This window comes from Haplochromis burtoni, unplaced genomic scaffold (assembly GCF_018398535.1).
Source record: "Haplochromis burtoni strain Fernald_Lab_line unplaced genomic scaffold, NCSU_Asbu1 Contig_166, whole genome shotgun sequence".
NCBI lineage: Eukaryota > Metazoa > Chordata > Actinopteri > Cichliformes > Cichlidae > Haplochromis > Haplochromis burtoni.
Window position 1 is genome coordinate 1,324,340 of NW_024582527.1, and position 22,916 is coordinate 1,347,255.

The window sequence follows — 22,916 nt, forward strand, 5'->3', positions numbered from 1 at the left end:
AGATGAATGAAGATAGTTGCTATGGCAACGGCCAACCGCCACGGATGACAGGTGTTTTACGACTGCCCTTTTCCCTTTTTAACTTGCTAAATATCCTTTCTTCTTAAAGTAAAGCCTAATAAAAAGAAATAGTTTAGTGCAGCTGTTTCTCTGTTTGAACCAGTACTGACTGTAGTGTTACGGCGGCACACGCCTACAGAGACATAGTGTTTCCACGAAGCACATTGGCTTGTTGCTGCTTTACAGACATTTAGGGCTCGGCTACATCTTTTTCTCCAGAAGACAAACAACCCAGAGGCAGCACGTGATAGTGCAGCTATGTCGTGGGTGTTGCAGTGCCCGCCTCAGTGTTTGGTTGTTTGTGCATGAAAACTTCATCTTGCACTGAAAATGTAGGCAAAGCATTAAAACAGACGTGTTCTTTAACTTTGTTGGTTGCTGCACATAGTTTTGTCAGAGTACTCTGAATATGGTCAGTTTCTGAATAGTCTTACCTGTGAATTTTAATAAAGAGATTATAAAAGCAAATGTATGTATGTTTGTTTTATGGAAAATTATTAATTTGCATGTACTTGTCAAACATATTCTCAATAACGAAACTGATAAAAGTTCACACAGGAAGAAGGCACAGTTAACCTCACCCACCTTCACCCACCACTCCTTGCATCCTCACTGTTACACCAGAGCATACCTCCAGTTCTCCAGGCTCTGTTGCACCTGTCCCCTCCTCTCACTACAGATCACAATGTCGTCTGCAAACATCATAGTCATAAAGACTGCTGCCTGACCTCATCTATCAGCCTGTCCATCACCACTGCAAACAAGAAGGGGCTCCCTGATTGATCCCTGATGTAATCCCACCCCCTTCTTGAACCTTTCTGTCACACCTACCGCACACCTCACCATTGCCTCACTCTGCTACTCCTCACTTCCTCATGCAGTACCACAGTTCCTCTCTTAGTACCCTGTCATATGCTTTTTCTAGAACCGTAGATGACATTTGATGATTGTACAATAATATCAAAAGCTAGCAGACTCACAGACATGCCCAGTACAGTATAACAGTCTTGAGCTACCTCTTTGGTTTTAAGCAAGCCTTATTGGAAACACCTTCCATTTTTAGCATGAAAATGATCCCCAAAACACTGTCAATGCACTAAAAGCATGTCTAGATAGAAAAACACACAACGTTACATTATCAGTCATGGATTAGGCCTCCCCAGAGCCTGGACCTCAACGTTACAGAAACATCTTGAATGGAACAAAAGGCAGAAACATCTAAAGAAGAGCATTGAATGTCCTCCAAAAAGCTTGGAGAACTATTCTTGAAGACAACTTTAAGAAATTACAAGAAAACTTGGCAGAGGGAGTTCAGGCTGTGTTAAAGAACAACATTTGGTCTCACCAAATGTTGACTTTCAAGCTCTTCAGAACTGCACAAGCTCTGTTTTTGTCTTTTATACCGACTGCATTCCCACGCATGTTTGCACTTATTTAAATAAACCGCTGCATCTGTTTGCCGCGTTCCTCGCAAAATATAAAGAAATCAGGATTGGCTTGTGATTTTTGAATACTGCTATATGAATGACAAATATTATAAGGAGGGTGGAGATTTGTCCTCAGGACATGCAGTAACAGCAGTCTCACAATCATTCTTAAAATGAATGCATTATAGAAAAACAAACAAAAGGTCCACACTGAAATAATCTGTTGTCATGTTTTCATTTTGATCGAAATATCAAACTAAAGACAGCAACATATTTTCCTTGGCAACATCACCACAATAAAAGGGGCTCAAATGTAAACACCTTTTATTCTTCTACAGTTAACTTGGCGGCTATTTTGTTTACTTTGTTAGACAGGATTGCAAATGTGCATACTGAATGTAATAAATGTCTTTGGCATGCATAGGATTTTCTTTTGACAGCACTGACGTGTGGAGCATTACCACAAATACAATCATTGAGACACCGACAGACAGTACATTTACAACGTTATCACATCCACTGTAAATACGCTTCACATACGTTATTTCTACTGTGTAATCCCAGACAGGGCAAGGTGTTTCTTAAAAGAGAAAAACAATCTTGACATTGGCAGGATAGTGTCAGTTTGGCTCCACGGATTTAAAAGCTGTGCATCTTGTTCTTCTATTAATATTTCACCTGCCCTTCATCCCAGACAAGTGAATAACATACATGAAAAGTATTTATATTCAGCAGCTCATTATCATCAGTCTACTGAACTGCATGTCACACGGTGGTGCATTTTATCAGACTTTAACTGGCACAGTGAAAAACCACAGATGGTCACACAGTTAGGATACACAGTTAGGATATTGCCACCACATGGTTTCCTCGGTGGAGCACCAATGTCACACAAAGGTCGTTCTGGTTACAGTTTCTAATATAACACATACTGGGTGAATATATAGTGGAATTTTCAACAGTACAGTGACCTTTAACATCTTTTCTACAAACATTCGGCCTCTCATTCTGACGGCGTTGTACATCAAAGGTGACATTTTGTGAGACGCGTAATTAGACCACGTAAAGACTAAGACACCAGCGATTTATCCACAGAGGAAGTTATTAGTGTTAATTAAAGTGCAAAAAAAAAACAACCCAAACATAAAGTAGGTAATCATCAGCTAGGCTACAGCGAATTCTGCCTCAGTTGAACTGGAGACTTTTCAGGAAGAACACTTATTGACTGAAAGCGTGAGGTGACGCCTTCACTCCGTAACATTCAAAGTAGTTTTATTTTCCAGTGTCATTCAGAGTTGGATGGCTCAGAAGTTCTCAGTATGTCGTCTTGTTGTAGTTAGTCTAGTGTGGAGAAGGACGTAGCTTCACATTCAGGACCGATCATTTTAATGATCTCAGCGAGACATCATCCGTACAAACTCTGAAAGGAGAGAAGAAAGAGCACGAAACTGCAACTGCAGCTCAGCCACACTCTACGCTACACCTTAAACAGGTTGTCTGAAAAGGACGTTTTACCTTCAAAGTCGACAAGTCCGTCCCCATTCAAGTCCACATCCCTTAGGATGTCTTCTACTTCCTTCAGACCAACCTGAAAAACCAAAACCACACAGGATGGTAGCAGTGAGTAAAGCACAACAAAAAACGTCTATTTCATTAATGATAACTCTCTCGCTCTGAGCTGAACCTTACTTGTTGTCCCAACAGTTTTCTCATTGCGTCTCTGAGCTCCGACGTGCTTATGGCACCATCTCCATTAGTGTCGAACTGAAAACAACAAGCCGAGGTTCAGTATTGAAAACAGAAAAGTAGCTAATAAAACCACTTGAATCCAGACAGTCTCACCTCCCTAAACGCGTCTTTTAGCTCCTTTATTCCAATCATGTCCGCAGTTTCGGCGAGGAGTTTTGGGCCCATCAGCTCTACGAAATCCTCAAAATCAACATGACCTCCCACTTAAAAAAAAGAGAGGATTTGGTACAAATTTCAAACCTCAAAAGACACAGAGGATATGGTTATATGTGTGATGTGTATAGATGACAGCTTGTCCTTACAGTTCATGTTGATCTGTTGGCTTAGTTCTATCAGCTCCATTTCAGTTGGCATGTATCCCATGGTCCTCATGCAGTTTCCGAGATCTTTGCAGCTGATGAAACCGTCCTTGTCTTTGTCAAACTCTTTGAAAGCATCTCGGAGCTCTGTTATAAAAATAGTAACAGAAATCGTATTAGTAATTGAATTATATTGATCCCTAGATGGTATATATAAAAGATGGCTGTAGATGTACAAGTATAGAGCAAGTGGAAGGGCAAAATTGCCTTAATTATCCATTCTTACAAATGACCAGAACGGGGTGACTAATTTGATTGCACTTGATTTATGACCCCAGTAAACATGTTCCTTTTTTCAAAAATCCTAGTTTTGGGTCTCATTTATTACACCAGGATGTTCATTTAGTAAATTGTTGTCTCATTAGAAATTAGATAATAGCTAATAAATCAAAGTACGATGTGGCGTGTTCTTGTTTTTGCTCAAAAACACCAGTCGCTCCTCACATATGGTTCAAAAAAGCAAAAAGTAATAATAGTCAAAATATTGAACTCAGAGCATGAATACAGTTCACCCTGCCATCCTCAGAATCAGGTTAAAGTTCTGCCAAAACGAAGAAGAAGCGAACATGATCCAGAACACGTCTCTCTACTTTTAGCTACAAGTCATTTACACTGACTGAGGCAAAGTATGAGACAAATCAAAATTTATAATCCTTTTTGGATAACATGGATGCTGCATAGTCTGGACTGAAGAAGTCGGGGACCATCCAGCTTGTTATCAGCACCCAGTTTAAAAGCCTGCATCTCTGACGTATGCAGGAGCCTATAGAATTTGCAACTTGCACACCTGGAAGCGCACTGTCAATGCTGAAAGGTATATATGAGTTTTAGATCAGCAAATGGTCCAGGCATCGTCTGAATGGGATGACCTCACATATTTAAAAAATATTGGAAACATTGCAAAAGGGAAAATATGACGAAGAAGAGCCAGGACTGTTTAGCAGCTAGAATCACATATCAGACAAGAATGGGACAACATTCCTTTCCCAAAGGTCCAGCAGCTGGTCTCCTCACTTCGCAGACATTTACAGAGTGTTGTTAAAAGTAGAGGGGATGCGACATAGTGGTAAACATGGCATTGTCCCAACTTTTTTGAGATGTGTTGCTGCTATTAAATTTAAAATGAGTTCATATTTTTTCTTAAAATGATCCATTTCCTCAGTTTAAACATTTGACATGTTTTCCATGTTCTGTTGTGAATATAATATTTGTTTATTAGATGTGCATTTTGTTTTTATTTACATTTTTGCACAGCAGACTGGGGTTGTAGCATCTGTGCATTGATCTGTACTCTAGCCCTTTCATTTGCACGTTGTTTCCATTTACAAATCCTGGTATTTTTAGACTTATGTTATGAAGGATTTGAATAATTTGTTTCATCTTTTCACTCTCTGTTTTGTTTATCTTAATGGCCTCAGCAAAGAAAGAAAGTGACAGCATTAAGTAAAGGGAAACTTACCATCCATCTCTTCTGGCCTCAGCTCTCTGTCCTGTTGAGAAAAAACAGCACAAAATCAAAATTACAATCCGCGAAGAAAACATTCATCATCATCATCATCATCATATCAAATATTCTTCTGCATATGTGCTCTATGTAGACATACTGATGACAATGCTGTGACTTGAGTGACGCCTGACTCTAAATCAGCAGTATTTTCCATAACAGTCCGCAGACGCCAAGTAAACTTCAGCTAAAGTAAAGATGTAAGAGCAGATTGGAAACGATCTCATGTCGTGATGACCAAACTTCTGGCATAAATAGGCCAATTCCTATAAAGCATAGCTGGGAATAAAGATTCTGGAGATCATAGAAGAATGTGACTGTTTCTATTTTTTTCCTGCTTACTTACAATGGCTTACAATAAGTGCAACCTTTAAAGGACAGAGAAAGAGGCAGACATGTCCCAGAGTCCTCAGGGGTTAACAGCAGGAGTCGTGTGAAGTCTAAACACAACACTGAGGGCTGACATTGGGCCCGAAGAGCTCTCAGATGGGAAAAAACTGACATAGAAAACAAAGAAGAAATATGAGCCCAGAGGACCAGCCAACCCAACATGAATGCACGTGCAGTCCACGAGCAAAGCCTGTGTCAATCAGTCACTGCTAATACATCAACCATTATCGGTTATCCAATATACTTATGCTACAGAAAAAGCTGCACGTCTTTGCAGCGCAACACATCAGAGCAAAACGTTTCAAAGACGCTTGTTTGTTTTATGCAAATCACCATCGCGATCAGTCACCACAGTGCAGACAGGAAAATACATGAGCTGTGGATTTTGTGTGTTCTTACAGGAATAGGTTGACATTTAAGGCAATAAAAACTTTTTGCCTTTCTTGCCAAGAGATAAATTACAATGACATCATTCTCATGTCTGTGTGATAAATATGTTGACTCAGGGGGGAAACAGCTAGCCTCAATCTGTCTGAAAGTAGCAAAATCCACCTATCACCCTCTAAAACTCACAAACTAACATATCACACCCTTTTCTTTACAGTGTGTTGAAGTGCACTTGCTGCTCTAGCAATAGTATAGCAAATAACCTCTCTAAAAGGGGACCTATTATGTTTATTCCAGCTCTATTTGTTTGTTGGACTCAGCTGGAGTGGTTGTGAATAATTCAGTTAAAAAAAAACCTTGTTTATCTCAGAAAAAGAGTTTTTACAGCAGTCTGAAGCCTGAGGTTTTAGCCACAAGGATTACTTCTACACACACTGTTCAACACCTTGTTAACACAGACATCTAATCAGCCAACCACAAGGTTGTTTGTACCAGAGGTTGATCTGGGTATTTTAGAAACAGCTGATCTGCTGGGATTTTCCCCACACAACTGTGTTTTATGTGGTTCGCTTTATAGATACTGGTCTGAAAAAGAGAAAATATGCAGTAAGCAGTAGTTCTCTGGATGAAAACACCTTATTGATTACACAGGCCAGAGGAGAATCGCCAGACTGCTTCAAGCTGATAGGAAGGCGACAAAAACTCAAATAAAAACTTGTTATAACCAAGCTATGCAGAAGAGCATCTCTGAATGCACATGAAGAAGACCACACTGGGGGCCACTCAGGTCAGCTTAGAACAGGAAACTGAGGGTACAGTTTACACAGACTCACCAAAATTGTGCAACAGAAGACTGGAAAAACCGTGCCTGACATGATGGGCCATGATTTCTGCTGTGAAATTTAGATAGTAGGATCAGAATTTGGCCTAAACAACATGGATGAAAGCATGGATCCATCCTACGTTGTATTAAAGGTTCAGGCTGGTGGTGTAATGGTGTAAGGAATTTGAATATATTAATGTATTTTCTTGGCTCACTTTTGGGTCTTTTGGGACCAAATGAGCATATAATCACCACAGCCTACCTGAGTATTGCCCATTGTGCCCATTTTCTGATGGCTGCTTCCAGCAGGTAACACACCATACCAAAAAGCTCAAATCATGTCAAACTGGTTTATTGAACATGAACATGAGTTTACTGTAGTCAGATAGCCTCCTCAGACACCAGATATCAATCCATAAGAGCACTATTAGGATGTGGAGAAACAGGAGACTCTCATCACGGATGTGCGACTGACAAATCTTCAGCAACTGTGTGATGTTCTCATCTTAATATGGATCAAAATCTCTGACTTCCCCACACCTTGATGAATCTGTGCCATAAAGAATTAAATCAGTTCTGACTCAAAAGTGAGTCCAACTTGAACTAGCAATGTGTACACTACATATACACATTATCCATCTATTTTCTTCTGCTCATCAAATTCACAGTTGTAGGGGCTGAGGCTCATCCCAGCTGTCACAGGGCAAGAGGCAGGATACACCCTAACCCTGGACGGATTGGCAGACTGCTGCAAGAATAACACATAGAGATAAACAACCAATTACATCTACAGTCACTTTAGAATCAACAATTAACTGAACCTCATTCGTGCTTTTGGACTGTGGGAGAAAGCTAGAGTACCTAGAGAAAATATACAAACTCCACACAGAAAGACCCCAAGCTGGATTCAAACCCACAACCCTCTTTTTATGAGGTAACAGCGCCAGCCACCATGCCACCTCTATACACTATACTGCAAAAATGGAAAAGCATAATAGGTCCCCTTTAAAACCACAACATGTCGCCAGCCCCCTTTTTAATACTTTTTTATATGGATCGAGTAAACAAACTGCAGCACGTTAATTAATAGAAGCTTAAGCTGTGCTGGGAGGCGTATGCTGTTATCTTTGGACAGGAACAGGCTTGATGTTTGCCCTTCTTTTTAAATCTTGGCACTAAGCTAACTAATCCAGCTCCAGCTACACATTAACCTGACAAGCGGAGCAGTATGTCAGAATGCTGCTGTAATATTTTGTGCACTCGCTGCACAAACATGCAGATTTTTGATGTTAAAGCGAGAACAAGAGAGACAGAGAAAAGGTGTGTCTGCATTGCTACAGCTGGTTGTCCACGTGTGACACGTTTGGACTGTTGTTGGGTTACATGCATTGCATTTAATCTTTCTGACCTTCTTCTTCACCAGTGAATTCCAAGCTTATAGCTGAAAATGATGTACAATTAAGTTGCAGCTTCTTTAATAATTGCAGAAATGACAGCTTCTCTGACAGGAAGGAGTCATTAAAGAGAATTTTTGTCCAGACTTACGTACAGCCTGCCTGCACTTTGCCATGCCTTTACTCAGGAAGACACAGGATTGTCCCAGTATGTTGCTCACGAGAACGCAGTTTTGTGTCACCGAAACAATGGAGTCCTGATAAGACCCAAGATACCCAGACTGGCCCATCTCCTCACAGGACAGCACCACTCTGACTCTCCGCTCAGCATCCTGGAGCATCTTTCCAGAGGGGTGCAGGGACACAGCAGAATGGAACAAAGATACAAGTTGAGAGGGGAATCGTGAGCTCTTATGAGAAAGTCACTATAGACCTCCTGTATACTTTGAGGGATGACACAGCTGAGCTTTGCAGAGTAGAATAATACTATCTAAGAATTATATATCAGTGCCTGTGTGTGTGTGTGTGTGTGTGGTGGTGGTGGTGGGGTGCAAGTGTGTATGCAATAGAAACAATGTGGAAAATATGAAGACACGACTGAAAGGTAAATACATCAATAAACCAGCATGCTGCCAACTTTCCACTCATCGTTCATAACAGTTTACTCGCCACATTTTACGGACTGGCACCTCACACCTATACAGTGTCACTGGAACAGTAAACACACACACAGAAGCAGAGAAAAGGCAAGTGAAAGCACCGGGGAAGAGGTTACACATATACTGATCACAGACAGACATCACGACATCATGTCTTCTACAGGAAAGCAGTTCTGGATGGTAACAAAGATCTGCAAGTTTCTGAAACCATCAACCTGACTTGAGTTTAACAAACTATACTCCAGAGCAAGGTTACAAAGCAGTGCAGTGCACGCACATCTGCAGAATTAAACATCAAACTCTGTTCTTTTTTCTTTCTTTTGTTTTTTCTGTGTGTGTGTGTGGAGGAGGGGGGCTAAAATGAGTATGCATCTAATTAATAATTAGGTGCATGCTTCTTGCACTACCATGAGCTTTTGCAATAAAATAAACAGAAACAACTGCAGAAAACTATGCACCACCTATGCAGCAGTACAGTCTGCTTCCAAGTTGCAAGTGCTACTGTAGCTAGTACAAGAGCTATGAAGGAAGCTGAGAAAGGCAGAGTGCAGCAGCACGGGCTTACCGTTCTCAGAGGCCAGTCTAAGCAGTTTCCCATACCAAAGGAAAGAAGAGGCACCGAAAAGGACCATGAGGGCCTTCTCTCCGTTAAGCTTGCACTCTGGGTTCTGAGAGGAGTGTAAACTCTGGTTTCAACAAGACCCATGAAGCCCGGGCTTCTAACCTGTTCCTACAGCCGAATGAGAAACTGTGAAGGATGCTGTTCTGGACTGTGGAGTGTAGCAAAAGCAAGACCAGCAATGATATGGAAAGAGTGAGAGAGAGTTGTGGGGGTAGGGGTAGAACATAAACGAGGGCGGGAAGTGGATGGACCAAAGAAGGAAACAGAATTATGCAAGGAAAAGAAGACATGTGAGCAATATTTCACCTGACTGTCACACTAACCAGACTACTATAAACAGCACAGACAGCTCCAAACAGATTAACAGACCTCCAAACACGAGAATAAATGAGAGAAATGGCGTAAACTTTCCTACAGCAAAACACAACAAAGCATTAACAAATGTAAAGTAAACCTTTACGTCATGGGTTGCATGCACCCTGGGAGGGTTTTGGAAAATCTGTAGCAGGCAAGTTTGGAGGAACATTCTGTGATGACCTATTTACAGCTTTGTTTTCCTCCTCGGATGAACTCTCGCTCCAGAACATTTTGTCAATGTCCAGCCTTCAGATTGCATTTGAATTCATTTATGGCCTTTTTATATTTTATGAATTTTGATTTTTTTTTTCTTTCTCTGCCTTCCACCCACCCACACACACACCCCCACACACACCCACACATCATCCTTTGCCCTCTGCAGGCTAGAGGAAGGTCATGCTGACCTACAGCAGCCACATGGAAGAGACACATATAGAAAGACTGTGAGTGGCAGGAATACTGTCAACATGTAGTCCAGCCATTGCAGTGAAATGTTTATATATATATACATGTGTAAGTGTTCATTTTCATGTGTGTTTCTCTTCTGTGCTGCAATCAGTGCAATGTAAATCCTGCTTACTTTGTATGTACTACCAGAGGCACCATGTGTTGGTATTGCTCAAACCATGCGTTACATCTCTGCCCATCATTGCTTCTGTAGCTGTCTCATCAAAGCCCCCTTTCAGGTCATGCTAATGTTTTCATAGAACTGCTCACAGACTGACTCACGGGTTATTTGTAGAAATGGCTTTTGTACTACAAAGCAATAGAAAATGTTTCTCTGGAAGCCACAAAGGTTGATCTCCATGTTCCGGTGCTGAGCTTATTTTACGACTGAGATCGGCCTATTTTGGCAACGTATGTAAATCACTCCCTGATTCATAATCTGACTAAAACCCAAACACTATAAAAGCAGCAAATAAACTCTTGGCCTTTGTGGAAGAGAAAGAAGAGGAAAATGTCCTCAGTAAACATCATTACCAGCAGTTTAAGCAGCAAGCTGGAGCTTGGTTCGGATTTTTCAGTGTAAAATGAAACCTGGCTGCTTTTATACATACCCCCCCCCAACACACACACACACACACACACACACACACACACACACACACACCAAAATGAGCAAAAGTGCAGCACTGATAAAAATCCAAGCACATTAGGCTGAACTCCTTTCTTCTGTATAAATAGATTTGTCGCCCAAAATAGAAGCTAGAAGCCCCCTCATCATCAGCAGGAACATCAATTTTATTTCCTTCAGTCACAAAACAGAAAACGCAGCAGTGTGCCTGACAGACTGATGCTGGAACATGAATGAGTTCCCTCCCCCCTATTTTTTCCTTTGAACAAATACACATTAACACATGTGAGATTTTCACCTCTCTGATGTTGGACCATACAGGACTGAGCAAACCTGTAGGAGGAAGAACTGTAAAATTATATAAGAAATGAGATGTTTAGACGAAGCTTTTTCTTGTACGTCCAGCAGTGTCAGTGTTTGCTGACAGCATCACAGGACACACACAGGACTCAAGGGAAGCCACATGTACACTTCACTGCTTCATATCTGTGTGCACCTCATGCATAAAAATATACTAACAACAAGGCGGCCTTCAGCAGAGAAGCCTCAGAAATCAATGCAGATATAGTCTTTTTTTTAAAAAAAAGGTTTCTAGTAGGGTTAAAAAAAAAGAATAATCATTTTCATACAAGTTATGGAAATGGGGTGTCACTGTCACAGCGTGTAAAATGAAATTTACCCAGCTGTTGTGTTCTAACTGAGACCACACTACTGCTTTAATTCTCCCGTATATTTCAGGGCCTTACCTGCCCAAAGAGTGAATTGAGGATGGTGCGTAAATTAATATCTGATGCAGAAGAAGCAGCGCTGGACCTCCGTGAGCGACGAGAAGACCTGCTGGACAGCGGGACCAGGGAGTAAGAGGACGGGGATGGACTGCTGACCTGACCGCCGCTGTTGGCCGCACTGGCCCCGTTGCGGTCCCTCGGCTCGCAGAGGGGAACCCTGTCGTCATTGCTGTCCGACAGAGAGGGCACCCTGGGGACCGCGCGGGAGTGCGTGTGACAGCGACGGGGATGCTCCGGTTCGTCCGGTCCCGCTGCTGCCGGACGCTCCTCTCGGTTGTGCTTCCTGCGGTGGTGGTGACGGTGTTTTGATGTCCTGGAGCGCTCCCTCACACTTCGGCCTGCATCTCCGTTCGGCTCCGGCGGAGCGGAAACTTGGCTGTGAGGAGCATGTGACTTGCACTTGCCCCGAGTGGCTGCATTATTACTACTGTCCTGGCTGCCGACGAGGGAGGGATGGCACAGGGGTCTCCGGGCACTGACGTCGCACTCGGCCGACCAGAAGGATTCCTCGGCTTTGCTGCTGCTGCTCAGAAGCGCGGCGGGACGCTGGTTGTGATGCTGATGGTGGTGCTGATGGTGGTGCTGACTTCTCTGGCTTTCTGCCGTGTGCTCTGGGAGGTGTGTCGGTCTCCTCGCGGCCGAAGACGATTTCAGTAAGGAGGTCGTGGAATCAGATTTTGGAAAGGGGGTGCTCATCGCGGCGAATCTGGTCCGGTCTCTGTGTGCGGGCTGCTCATCGACACCATTTGCCGTTTTCTCTCCATTGTCGACACATATTCTCCCGCAGAGCCCGCTCGCTTCAAGTTGAGCTACCACCTGATTGCTGTGCGGCAGCGGTGCCGGAGCGCGCACAGACAGTGGAATAGAGGCTGCAGAGCGCGTCACCTTCTCATTGATGTGAATGTCTGTTTGTGTGACATCGGCTGTGATGTAGGTGAGGATGGTAGTATCCCAAGACAACACGGTGCTCTAGTTTTCAGTGAGAAAATAACAGATACTAATCTGCTCCTTAAATTTGAATTCAAAGACTCTAAAAATAATAACGTGAACCACAACAGGTGGAGAATAAATATCACAGGAGCTTTAATTGATGACAGAACTACGCATTTGGATAATATTTACCTAAAACTGAGAAAGTGGCTATTCTGCACCATCAGGGGCGTGGCTAGAGCGGGTGTGGTTCAAATTTGTTTTTGGCCAGCATCCTCGAAAATTATGTAATGGTCAAGGTGGTGGGAGGGGGTGTCGGGATCTGGATGCACCTCGTCCTAAATATAAAACTTTAAACCCTATAAAAAGTTATGTTGCTAATGTTTTATTAATGTAAACTGCCCAAACAAACAATCAACAGAGGAAGAAGGAATAAAAAGAAAGCATTATTATGCACTGTAAGCTCTTATGTAAAACAAAAGACTATTCAAGTTTTGAAAATTGAACTCCCCCGCACATGTCTCACAGTGGTTTGCGCCGTTTTCTAACTGTTTTACTCTGAAAAGTTGAGTGTTAGACAAAGGAAGTGTGAGCCCCTACACTTTCTGCCACATAGACAGATAAACATATTTACACATTTCGATATGGATTTAGATTGTCTTCCTGTTGCGTCATTGTGACCACCAAAAGGAACTCATTGCAATAAAGTAGCATTTTTATAGCATTGTTCTAGAGTTACTGACCAATCACAGGAGTTTGTACTGCAAGCCAGATTTAACCTTACTGATACAATGTTATATACTATATAAACTTTAGGTACTTTGTTTATCTCATTATGGGAAAAGCATGGACTGTGGGAGGAAGCAGATTACCCACAGGAAACTCATGGAGGAAGAACATGCAAACTTCACAGAGAGAGGCCCCAGCCAGGTCTCAAACCAGGAACTTCACTGCAGTGAGTGACAGTAGCTGGCAGGGGTTAGCACACTTTACTCACAGCAAGAAGGGAAGGTTCCTGGTTTGAATTATAAGATTTTTTGTATGTTTTTGCACTTACCTGCTTATTACTGAATTTTTCTTTGACTTAGTGACATCAGTGCAGTGCATATATCTTTTATCCACTGATAATCCTTGTTTGTATATATGTTGCTTACATTTCAATAACTATATAATCTTAAAGGTGGTCTAACCTTCCACCAACATCAACTATTACTGCACAGACTACTATGATAATGTTGTGCCTATGAAGGGTGCAGCTTAGACAACCACTGTGTTTCCTGTTCTGTGGCATTGGCATCAGGCCTTGAACAATCAGAGCTATAAAGCCCACGTATGGAAACACGAATGAAACTTTAGAGAGGTACTACAAATACAAACCACACTGATCTACCGTGTTGTGCAAAAGTCTTGAGCTATCACTCATTTCTTTATATTTTGCCAGGAGAAGGGGAAATAGGTGGAGTATTTAATTGAAATGTGTGCAAATATACATATAAATACAGTATATAAGGCAAAAGTAGGATTTGTACAATTCTAACAAGCTTGAAAGTCAGTATTTGGTATGACCGCCTTTATTTGTTAACTCAGCCTGAACTCTCTTCTTGTCATGTCTTTAGGTGGTCTTCAAGAAAATACATGGGAAATCGGAAGAAATTGTGTTTTTGTGACAGACTGCTAGTAATAAAGTGGCTGTTTGCTAAGCTGTCTGTTATACTTGAGTTATGTGCCTCTCTGGTCAGAAACAAGCACTGTACTGAAAATGAGTGAAAAAGCAGCCAATGTCCAAAGAAAAACTTTGAATGACCTTCAGAAAGCCTGGACCACTTTAAAAATTACACGAAAGTTTGGCTGCTTAGAAACAAAAAATATAGACATGAGAGATGGCTCAAGACTTTTGGACAGCACTGTATAGGAGACACACAATTTTTTTCATTTGACATTTTTGCATTGTGGCACAGTGTTTCTGACTTGACATCATATATAAGTAACAAGTTTGAAAGGAAATAACTGTCACAAGCAGAAACCGGAGCAGTGACAACATTGTTGCACTGGCATGCCTCCTTGTGCCAAAAGTATAAAACTGCATCTAGATGACAACAGGGAACAAACTCTTGCTTTATGTTGTGCAAGTAAAAAACCATAAGACTTTGTCCTTCACACAAGTTTTCTCTAGCAAATTGAAGCCTACCTCCGACTCACATCTGTAACTCCTGCGTGCAAGTGAGAATTCAGACACCAGCTGGTTAAATAAGATACTCGACCATTTATTAAATGTACAGAAATACTGTTCAAAATTCACACAAGAAGGTGTCAAAGAACAAATCCTCAGTCCAAATGTAAACAAAACGGTTGCCCCATCATCATGTAGAAAGCTTTAGGAATGACAGTTTTCATTCTCTAAGATGGATTAACAGCGCTCATGATTCGAACCCAATCACTGACAGCTGAGCGTCAGCGTCATCCGATGCCGTCGACAGCTCGGAAATGATCACGCCTTTGTAAACATTAGAACTGATGGGTACCTTGAATTGCAGTGGACTAGTAAAGCTGCTGAAGACTCATTTTCACTAGCTTTTAGACTGTGCACATATATCCATCAAGTGCTGTTAAAGAGTTAAGACTGTGGCCTTGAGAATAGATACAGTGCTGCAAAATTACAGTGATTGAAAGAAAAGGGAAATATAAACCCATCACAGAACATCAGAGCTTTACTTTATAAACATTTTACAGAATATACTAATTTAATCTATCAAAATGACCTCATGGATGGCTCTTTGAAGTGGACAATGAAATGCAATCACTTTAGCTAGAAATCAGGACAACACAAAAGTCTGAAGCATCGAAGACAATTGTTTAAAAAAGAACAAACATCTGAGACCATTCAATTTTTTTTAGCTTTTTGTGTTTTTTGTTTGTTTGTTTTTTACCTCAACCTTATTTACAGAAATACAAACCTCATATCAAATGCAACCAAATTACAAGAGTTTAGTAAATTTACCAAAAACACTTCATCTCCAGTGGTACGGCACGGGTCGACTCACACACTCGGATCTAAAAATGTGCTTGCCTAACCATGTCTTGTGAAAGCGGGGGGATGTTTCCAAAGGGGAGCACGACTGACTAGCACACCGGCAGGAGCTGGGACAGAGACATTAGCTGCGTCTGTAAACATTCACGTCATGATCGGCATTGGACCTCAGTTAGCAAACCACACATGGATGTATCTGTTCGCCTTACTGCTGACAAGCAAAGACAACATTCCTCTGTAGCTGCTCTAACACTGTTACAGCTCTATCTGCGATCCATTTCTATTTCCGTATCTACGTAACGGCTGCCAGTTGGGTCGGAATACTACAGAAATCCAACACGGCACCCAGCTCCAAATTAGATTTCCAGAAGGATCCTGCACTGCTTATTAAATCATTTTGTACAAATGGCCGAATCTGTCTTGATGTGCATATCACAACAGTTGGCACAGCACGCCAACAAACACCGGAGCCTTTTCTTCACCTTTACTCCATCACTAACCATGTGGTGGTTTCATATAAATTATTACAATCAATAACAATATGTTAACATTCAATAAAAAGGAAAAAGTGTGTCCTGTATGTTACTATAAATGAAACCCTCTGACAGCTGAGCTGGGAATATGGCTGAATGATAAAAAGCAGAATTATCAAATCTCCCCCAGCAGAACTTCAAGCTTTTCTGAAACATACCCCCTTTATTAGATTCATCAGGTCGGATCCCCCCTTTGCCTTTCATCGTAGCACAGATTCAACAAGGTGCTCTCAGAGAATTTGGTCCATATTGACATGATAGCATCACACTGTTGCTGCAGATTTGGCACGTCCATGACTCCTCTCTTGTTTCTCTACATCCCAGAGGTGTTCTTTTGGATTGAGCTCTGGTGAATGTGGAGGTCATTTGAGTACAGTGAACCTAGAGTTTCTAAAATCCTCACACTAGCCTTTCTGGCACGCAACAAACATGACACTTTCAATTTATTAAATCACCTTTCTTTCCATTCTGAAGCTCAGTTTGAACACACAGAGGCTGCCTCGATTATGCCATGCGAGTGGCTAATATGATCTGGGTTCATGAGCAAATGAATAGGTGTACCTAATAAACTGGACAGTGAGTGTACACTACACTATATATAAAAAACCGGTATTGCCAAAATAAACACAGTCAAAGGTTTAAATAATGAGGCAAAGTTATGGAAAAGTAATCAGTTTAGGGCAGAGGTTCAGCATTCACACAGCTCTAAATGCTTTGCTCCCAAAGGTTTTTTGTACTATTTTGCTCGACTGACATCATCTCGACAAGGTTTTCCTTATTTGGTCACCTTAGGCACAGACAGAACTGTGGCTCTTAAAAATGGCTTGCTTCAAACTAACGGAGTGTGAATCGTAAAAGACAAATAAAGGATGTGTTCAACAATGACACTCTAGCAGTGTTACAGAAAAATATTATGAAGTTAAAAATGAGTTAACAGATGTTGGCTGTCACCAATTGCCTTTCTTAAGGCCTCGAAGGAAGCGAGGGGTCTTTAATTCATGCAGAATGACTTCACTTCTTTGGGACATAACAGGTCAGACTGACTTATGGACCGACGTGTGCTGTGAAAGACTTCCGCGACAGAGTGATGCGTTATTACTTGGCTCACAAAGAGACTTTGCCCCACATTAGCATACTGCTGCTAAAATAAATGTGACGTAAGTAGAAGATAAAATCCCCAAATTTTTGCTGTTCGGTGACGTCATTCATCTGTACTCGAATAAACATTCAGTGATTCAAAATAAAGCAAAACAACAGCAAGAAATGAGCCAAAAGGTCCCTGCTATGGTGTTATTACACATTAATAAAAATGGCTGCGTGCACCTACTAACCTCTATTTAAAAAAACTTTTAAATATGGCTGCATTTTATACAATTAGACAGAGAAAAGGTGTTTGATAAAAGAGGCCCAATGTTTGGTCATGTGCTAAGAGGAGTTAAGAGCAAGACTGCATGAGCTGGAGAATATGTACACAGTGAATGTGAGAGCTGGTCTGGAGGCAGGAAAAACAAGAAGAAAAAAAAAGGGCTGCTTCTCATACTACACACACCTCCCTAAATGCCATCTGTGTCTCACTTGGACACACGGCTTCTCACTCACACCTATTTCCCCTCCCTGTCCTCTAAACGGCCCGGTGTAAAAATGTAGTCCAAAGCCTGTCTCTCAGCGGCGGCCACGTTGGGGTGCCACAGGTCCACCATGAAAACCACCCTGGGGCCGTCCTCCTGGCTCCCTGCGTGCATAAAAACAAAATCGATGTTGTGAACTTAAATCTATAACAGACTCGCATTAAAAGGCTCTACATCTACCTTAGCTGCTGGATTGAATTAGGCCAATCCTCTTTTAGAATAAATAAAATGACACAGCCTAAGCCAAGATTGAATTTTAATGCCTTCTTACCCTCGTGGAAAGCCCTGTGAAGGAAGGAGTCGTCGAAAAGCAAACAGCTGCCCTCAGACCAGCACTGCGGCTCTCCACCAACCACAAGTTCACAGGAAGGGGGCACTCTGAGACCTGTCGGTAAAAAGACAAAAAAACAACAAAGTAATAAACGAGCCAATGTGTCGTCATAATAGTTCAAAAATAAATGCACTTAAAACATTTGTTTTGTTTGGATTCTACTGCGCAGGTGGCCTAATGCACAGGTCATAAAGTGCCCTGTGTCATTACAGCACGCTGCTCTAAACGCTCTCACTAAAACAACTGCATACGTAACGATAAACGTGACTGTTTAGAGCCATCTCACAGGGTACAGATGGAAAGGGAATCAAAGCTCAGCTGCATGAAAACATTTTCTAGCATAACACAACATTTTAGCCTTTTGCCTCCATGACTCAAGAGAATTCAGGTTTTCAAGAGCAGCTGATTCTCTGCGTTGTTCCTTATAAATACACTGAAATCATCTGCTGTTGCATTGGCTTAAAATTCACACTGAGACTCATTAGTTCCAGTTCAGTGAACTCTCTTACCCAGGTGGCATCGGAGCCTGACATTTGTCGGGCCGTAATGCTCGGTGATGAGCGCCCCGGGAGTCAGTACTGAGAAGCAGGCGTTCCCAAACACGTTGTTGGAGATGAAGGTGCGCAGCTGTCCCAGCACCCTCCAGGCTCGGGGACATCTCCTGACATTTAGAACCAGAGGGGTGCCTTGGTTGACCAGGTAGTAGGTCCACCACTGCCCACGAGGAGTATTGTTGGCCTTCCACCCCGGCGGGAGGGAGGAGCCGCTGCGACCCGGAGGCTGGTGGTAGATGCTCTCGAACTCAGCCAGGAGTGCAGGGAAGCTCTGCTCAAGCAGCTCCACGTCATGTCTCTGCACTTCCCTGGAGAAGAAAGGCGCTGACGGCAGGTCGGGTAGGAAGAAGACCTCTGGCCGCTGGATGGTCGGTCGGCTGTTAAGGTACCGGCCTTGATCACGGACTCCTTTGTGCACCCTGCCCATCCCTGACCAGGTGTAGCGCTTGGCGTATTCCTGCAGGCTGTGATAGAGCCTCTGGTTCAGGCTCTCTCCAGCGCTGGTGCAGCGGAAGCACTCTGACGACTGACAGAAAGCAAAGCCGTTCTGCTCCTCCAGCATGGATCCGTGCTTTCCCTTCCCCCTGCTACGACAGTCTGAACTCATGAAGCCCCCCACCACACCTCCAATCCGTCCCGTGCCAGCTAGATACCTCCCACGCAGAGGGCTAGAGCCATGCTCCCGGCCCACCCGATAACAGTACCACATAAACAGCAGCAGCACACACATGGCTATGGCAAAAGCACAGATCTCACACTCCCTTATAGACTGCATCCCTCCAGCCACCATCTCCCTCACACTCTCTAGTGACCACTCCATTCTGGCTCGTTTCTGGGTTGCTGAATCGGTAGGAAACACAAAACGATGATGGGGAAGGATCAGTGAATGTGTTTTTTCTTGATTGTGATAGAAAGGTGGCCGTAAACCACACACACACTCACACGCGGGGCCACGGGTCTAGTGTCAAGCAGCTCTTATCGCCCCTCCATGATGGAAACAGTCTGCTGATTCAATCTGACACGCTCGCTCTTCAGGCCCAACATTTCAGCACTTTGCAGCGAGTGAAGGTTTCTCGTTGCATGATGTCTGGCCGTGTGGTATTTCTGCTGCTGCCTCTCCTGCTCTTTCAGACAAATGCAGACAGACACCACGCCTTAGGGTTATCAGTTCTCTGGAAAACAAAGACAGAAGGGAGAGAAAAGGGGGGCCATGAGAAGACAGGAGGGTATAGAATTCACAGCAGGAGGACGGTGCCATCAGTGCGCCAAACTCTGTTTACGGTGTGACGTGGGACTCGTTACACTTTGCTTTGTATCTGTGTGAGACACACCTGCCTCTCTGACAAAAACTTACCATCCTGGATCCACCACATGTTAAACACAGCTGCTGGAAGTCACCCACACACTGTTGACTTCAAAACAACTGCACCCCATGCACACACACACACACACACACACACACACACACACACACACACACAGTGAACACAATTTTGAATTCAGCCTTACACACACACCCACACACCCCTGTTCTCCTCTCTATAAAATCATGAGTCATGGGTACATCGCTGCATTTAATTCAAATTTCTCCCCTTTTCTATTTTTTTGCGCATGCACACACACGCACGCGCTTGGAAGAGTGAATTATATAAACGTAAACAGTTGCTGATACCCACCCACATTTATAATTTGGCATTCATAGGTTGCTCAGCAGGAGCTGCATAAATGGATCCTCGGGGGGAGGAAGGAGAAGGGGGAGCGGGTTCTAGTCTGTGGAATCGTATGCTGAGTATATAACAATAATAAAAAGGCTGGATTACATGAGTATGATTATATAATGATAATGGGACCGGCAGCCAGAATGCGAGGAGTGCAATGCGTCAACTGTGATCAGAACTCCAGTCTGCGCTCTCACCAAAAATGGTCGGGTAATCCTGCTCCAACAGATCCTCCCCTACATCCTGTCTGACACCATCAAGACGCCCCCACACCCCCCCTACACACGCACACAGACAAACACTCGCTGCTTTTAGGACACACTGACCACCAAACCCTGCCGAGGAGAGCGATATAAAACGCTCATTCTTCCAAACACTCCACTGTTTGAATGTAATCCGAGCACGGATGCTGCCACCGGGATCGTCTGTCTACAAACTGATGCCCAAAATATTGATGAGCTGTAACGTTCCACAAGGCTCGGTAAACAAGCAGAACTAAGGTCACGTTTCCTCCCCTCTACCTGAGTGTCTGAGGCGGGTTTCAGATTCATACCTACTCAACATTCATGACTGTGGGCATGTAGAAGAGACCGGCGCACAGGTGTTTCTCCAGGCGAAGCTGCGCACCACTGCAGTGCACACGGCAGACGGATATCACAGGAAACAGCTCCAAAATGCACAAAAGAAGTCGTGACTGGAACCAACAACAGAAAATAAGAAAGAAACAGAAATGAGAAGCTGTTCTACCGACAGGCGGAATCTTTGTCTGGCTGTCTGTGGAGGACGGCAGCGGAGGACAGGCTTCAGATAATATTGATGTAAATACTAAAAGCTCCACCAGGGAAGCCACCCAACACAGAAAGGAAAGGAATACCCACCAATATGTCCGGTTACGACTTTCAAAGTAAAAGTCTAAAATTGTAAGTGGAGGAGGGCAGACTTTCAGTCGTAGATTCTGCTGTAAAACTGTCCCTAAACAAATAACAACAACAACAACAACAACAACAACAATAATTGTTATTATTATGATAAGAGCTTCCTCATTAACCACACACTAACCTTTGTGCATAAAATTGTGTTAGCTATGTAAGATTTCAATAAATTAATTTAGGGTCTTGGCATTTTCCTCACAATGTTAAGAAAAGTAATAATTCCGAAAAAAGTAATAAATTACCGTGGCAATAAAAGTAATATATGGGAAAACCATTAACAAATGTCTTGACATTCAATTTACTGTAGTCAGTTATTTTACTTTGAAAGAAAAACTGCCTTCCCTCTGATTTTGGTCTCTTGATTATTTTACTTGATGGAGCTCTTCCGCATGTCTCATGGCTCGCCCATCGACTGCTGGTTAACATTTCTGGAGACACCATTTCCCAAAATGCATTGCAACAAAGCAATAGTTTGCTGGTTATAGTTTATGACAGTGCACATCAAACAACCTTTCCTGGAAGGATTCAACTCAAAAACTATACCAAATTATAATGACATCCATCTCGTCATAAAACGACTAAACAGCCAATAACATGAACAAAATAACTCACAATCTTTAAAATTTAAGCATTTTTATTTTCTTTGAAGTCACTTTGTCGCTATGTAAATGTGTATATATGTACTCGCATTCAAGTGGTTCCAAAGTGTTTTCTTTAAACAGAACATCTGACAAACACTGACAAAAAGAAAAATAACAGTACAGTTAGCATGTATATATTTGGACACTGACACAAGTTTAGTTTAGTTTTTTTTTTTTAACCTGTTTACTGAAACATATGTCTTTTATAAGAGACCAAAGGTATTTGGACAATTGGCTCAAAGGCTATTTCACGGGCAGGTTTGGGTAATTCCTTCATTATGTCATTGTCAGTTAAGCAGATAAAAGGCTTGGAGTTGATTTAAGGTGTGGTGCTTGCATTTGGAAAATTGTGCTGTGAACAAACAACATGCAGTCAAAGGTGCGCTCAATGCAGGTGAAACAAGCCATACTTAAGCTGCAAAAACAGAAAAAACCCATTCAAGAAATTGCTACAATATTAGGGGTGGCAAAATCTATAGTTTGGTCCATCCTGTGAAATACAGAAACAAACTGGTGAACTCAGCAACACAAAGAGACTGGGATGCATACTGTGTGCTCAAATTCAGTTAAATGCAATCAAACTGATTGGGCAGTGTTTCATAATACAGATGGACAATGACGCAAAACATACAGCCAAAGCAGCCCAACAGTTTATTAAAGCAAAGAAGGTGAAGATTCTTGAATGGCCAACCTGATTGTAACCCAACCTAGCATGCATTTCACTTGTTGAAGACTAAATTTCAGACAGAAAGGCCCACAAACAGAAACTGAAAGCTGCTGCGGTAAAGGCTTCAGGCTGTCATTGCCCGCAAAGTGCACCTAAGTTCTTTATTTTAAATTCATTATGGTAATCTACAGAACCAAAATTAGTAAAAAGTTGTCTCTGTCTAAATATTTATGGACCTAACCATATTTGCATATTTAACAATATCCAGAGCACCTTTAAGCTAGAATCACTGCTATGGTTGTTTTGACTCAGCCAAACAGTTAATTTGTGGTTTACATCCATGTCTGTGCACTCATGATA

The 22,916-nt window shown here is 42.4% G+C and overlaps 2 protein-coding genes across 6 annotated transcripts; both read right to left on the reverse strand.

Annotated features, from left to right (window-relative positions):
• Positions 1 to 113: 113 nt before the first annotated feature.
• cabp1a (calcium binding protein 1a) lies at positions 114 to 12,768 on the reverse strand. 3 transcript variants are annotated; one of them, XM_005933269.3, is made up of 7 exons: positions 11,553 to 12,768; positions 5,055 to 5,085; positions 3,539 to 3,682; positions 3,330 to 3,439; positions 3,177 to 3,251; positions 3,003 to 3,075; positions 114 to 2,907 (listed from the first exon to the last, which is right to left on the reverse strand). In XM_005933269.3, exons 1-7 carry the CDS (start codon positions 12,288 to 12,290, stop codon positions 2,882 to 2,884), a joined length of 1,197 nt encoding a protein of 398 aa, XP_005933331.1. In that variant the 5' UTR covers positions 12,291 to 12,768; the 3' UTR covers positions 114 to 2,881. The 3 variants fall into 3 exon arrangements, with proteins under 3 accessions (XP_005933331.1, XP_042081228.1, XP_005933332.2); XM_042225294.1 differs by lacking the exon at positions 11,553 to 12,768 and adding an exon at positions 9,318 to 10,024; XM_005933270.3 differs by lacking the exon at positions 11,553 to 12,768 and adding an exon at positions 8,249 to 9,234.
• Positions 12,769 to 14,767: 1,999 nt separating this feature from the next.
• On the reverse strand, positions 14,768 to 21,181 carry asphd2 (aspartate beta-hydroxylase domain containing 2). 3 transcript variants are annotated; one of them, XM_005933268.3, is made up of 5 exons: positions 20,870 to 21,181; positions 19,541 to 19,770; positions 18,554 to 19,438; positions 17,985 to 18,098; positions 14,768 to 17,817 (listed from the first exon to the last, which is right to left on the reverse strand). In XM_005933268.3, the coding sequence occupies exons 3-5, from the start codon at positions 19,416 to 19,418 to the stop codon at positions 17,687 to 17,689; spliced, it is 1,110 nt and encodes a 369-aa protein (XP_005933330.1). In that variant the 5' UTR covers positions 19,419 to 19,438; positions 19,541 to 19,770; positions 20,870 to 21,181; the 3' UTR covers positions 14,768 to 17,686. The 3 variants fall into 3 exon arrangements, with proteins under 3 accessions (XP_005933330.1, XP_005933329.1, XP_014192583.1); XM_005933267.3 differs by having other exon boundaries at positions 18,554 to 19,770; positions 20,874 to 21,181; XM_014337097.2 differs by having other exon boundaries at positions 18,554 to 19,770.
• Positions 21,182 to 22,916: the final 1,735 nt, after the last annotated feature.

Coding starts and splice junctions, on each gene's coding strand:
- cabp1a (XM_005933269.3), bottom strand. CDS start 12,290: ATGAGCACCCCCTTTCCAAAATCTGATTCCACGACCTCCTTACTGAAA. Junction 3,252..3,329: donor TAAAAGACGCGTTTAGGGAG/GTGAGACTGTCT, acceptor TGTTGTTTTCAG/TTCGACACTAATGGAGATGG. Junction 3,076..3,176: donor GAAAACTGTTGGGACAACAA/GTAAGGTTCAGC, acceptor TTGGTTTTTCAG/GTTGGTCTGAAGGAAGTAGA.
- asphd2 (XM_005933267.3), bottom strand. CDS start 19,418: ATGGAGTGGTCACTAGAGAGTGTGAGGGAGATGGTGGCTGGAGGGATG. Junction 18,099..18,553: donor CAGGCTCCGATGCCACCTGG/GTAAGAGAGTTC, acceptor TTTTACCGACAG/GTCTCAGAGTGCCCCCTTCC. Junction 17,818..17,984: donor TCACAGGGCTTTCCACGAGG/GTAAGAAGGCAT, acceptor TTATGCACGCAG/GGAGCCAGGAGGACGGCCCC.